This window comes from Lipotes vexillifer, unplaced genomic scaffold, assembly GCF_000442215.2.
Source record: "Lipotes vexillifer unplaced genomic scaffold, Lipotes_vexillifer_v1.1 scaffold569, whole genome shotgun sequence".
In the NCBI taxonomy this organism is placed as follows: Eukaryota; Metazoa; Chordata; class Mammalia; order Artiodactyla; family Lipotidae; genus Lipotes; species Lipotes vexillifer.
In genome coordinates, this window is record NW_006795376.1 from 1,119,600 (window position 1) to 1,120,295 (window position 696).

At 47.6% G+C, this 696-nt stretch overlaps 1 protein-coding gene across 1 annotated transcript in view; it reads right to left on the minus strand.

The window, feature by feature from the left end:
- Positions 1-448: 448 nt before the first annotated feature.
- HECA (HECA ribonucleoprotein granule regulator) overlaps positions 449-696 on the minus strand; it is a 40,985-nt gene continuing 40,737 nt past the window's right edge. The window contains exon 5 of the mRNA XM_007467603.1: positions 449-613. Coding sequence (XP_007467665.1) covers positions 449-613 — 165 coding nt within the window. The remainder of the gene's footprint in view (positions 614-696) is intronic.

Consider the following 696-nt stretch of genomic DNA (forward strand, 5'->3'; position numbering starts at 1 on the left):
GTGTTTCCCAACACATGTGAAATACCAACTGTGCCAACCTTTTAATTCAACCAGAGAAGATCTAAAAGTGGGTCTTTAGACAGTTAACATTTTAGTAAGAGTTTCTTCCCAACTCTTATCGTGCTCTCAGTTTATGACCACATAATCCCTTTCCTAAATTCACCCCATCTTCCCCACCACCCTAAAAGCTGCCCGACAGACTCTTAGTGATAGTTAACCCCTCCCCCAAGCTCACAGGAGTACCGGCTGGGCTCTGGTCATGACCACAGACTAACACTCGGGAGTCAAGAGAAGGCAAGGGGCAGCCCCCCTTTTAGTGGCACACATACACAAAGGAACTCTCCTTTCAATTAGAAAAGAAATGAATGTCACAGAAGGCTTCCCTAGAAAAGATATGTAATAAAGTAATTATATCAATAAAATAGCTATTACTAAAGCAAAGCTTTCATCAATAAGCTTCGAGAACTTTGAAGGAGGAAAATGGCTTCACGAAGTGGTAGTCCAGGTTGCCACAGTGTGGACACTGCTGGACGTTGCTGTACTCGGAGAAATACTGCATCCCAATCCGCACGTCGATCACTGGCTTCCCGCAGTGCTTACAGTTCAGGCGGGCCTGGGGGGGGGGGGCCACAAGATGCCGTGAGCCACAGACCCCCCTCCCTCACAGCGCGGCCAACGCAAAATCAACGAAAACGG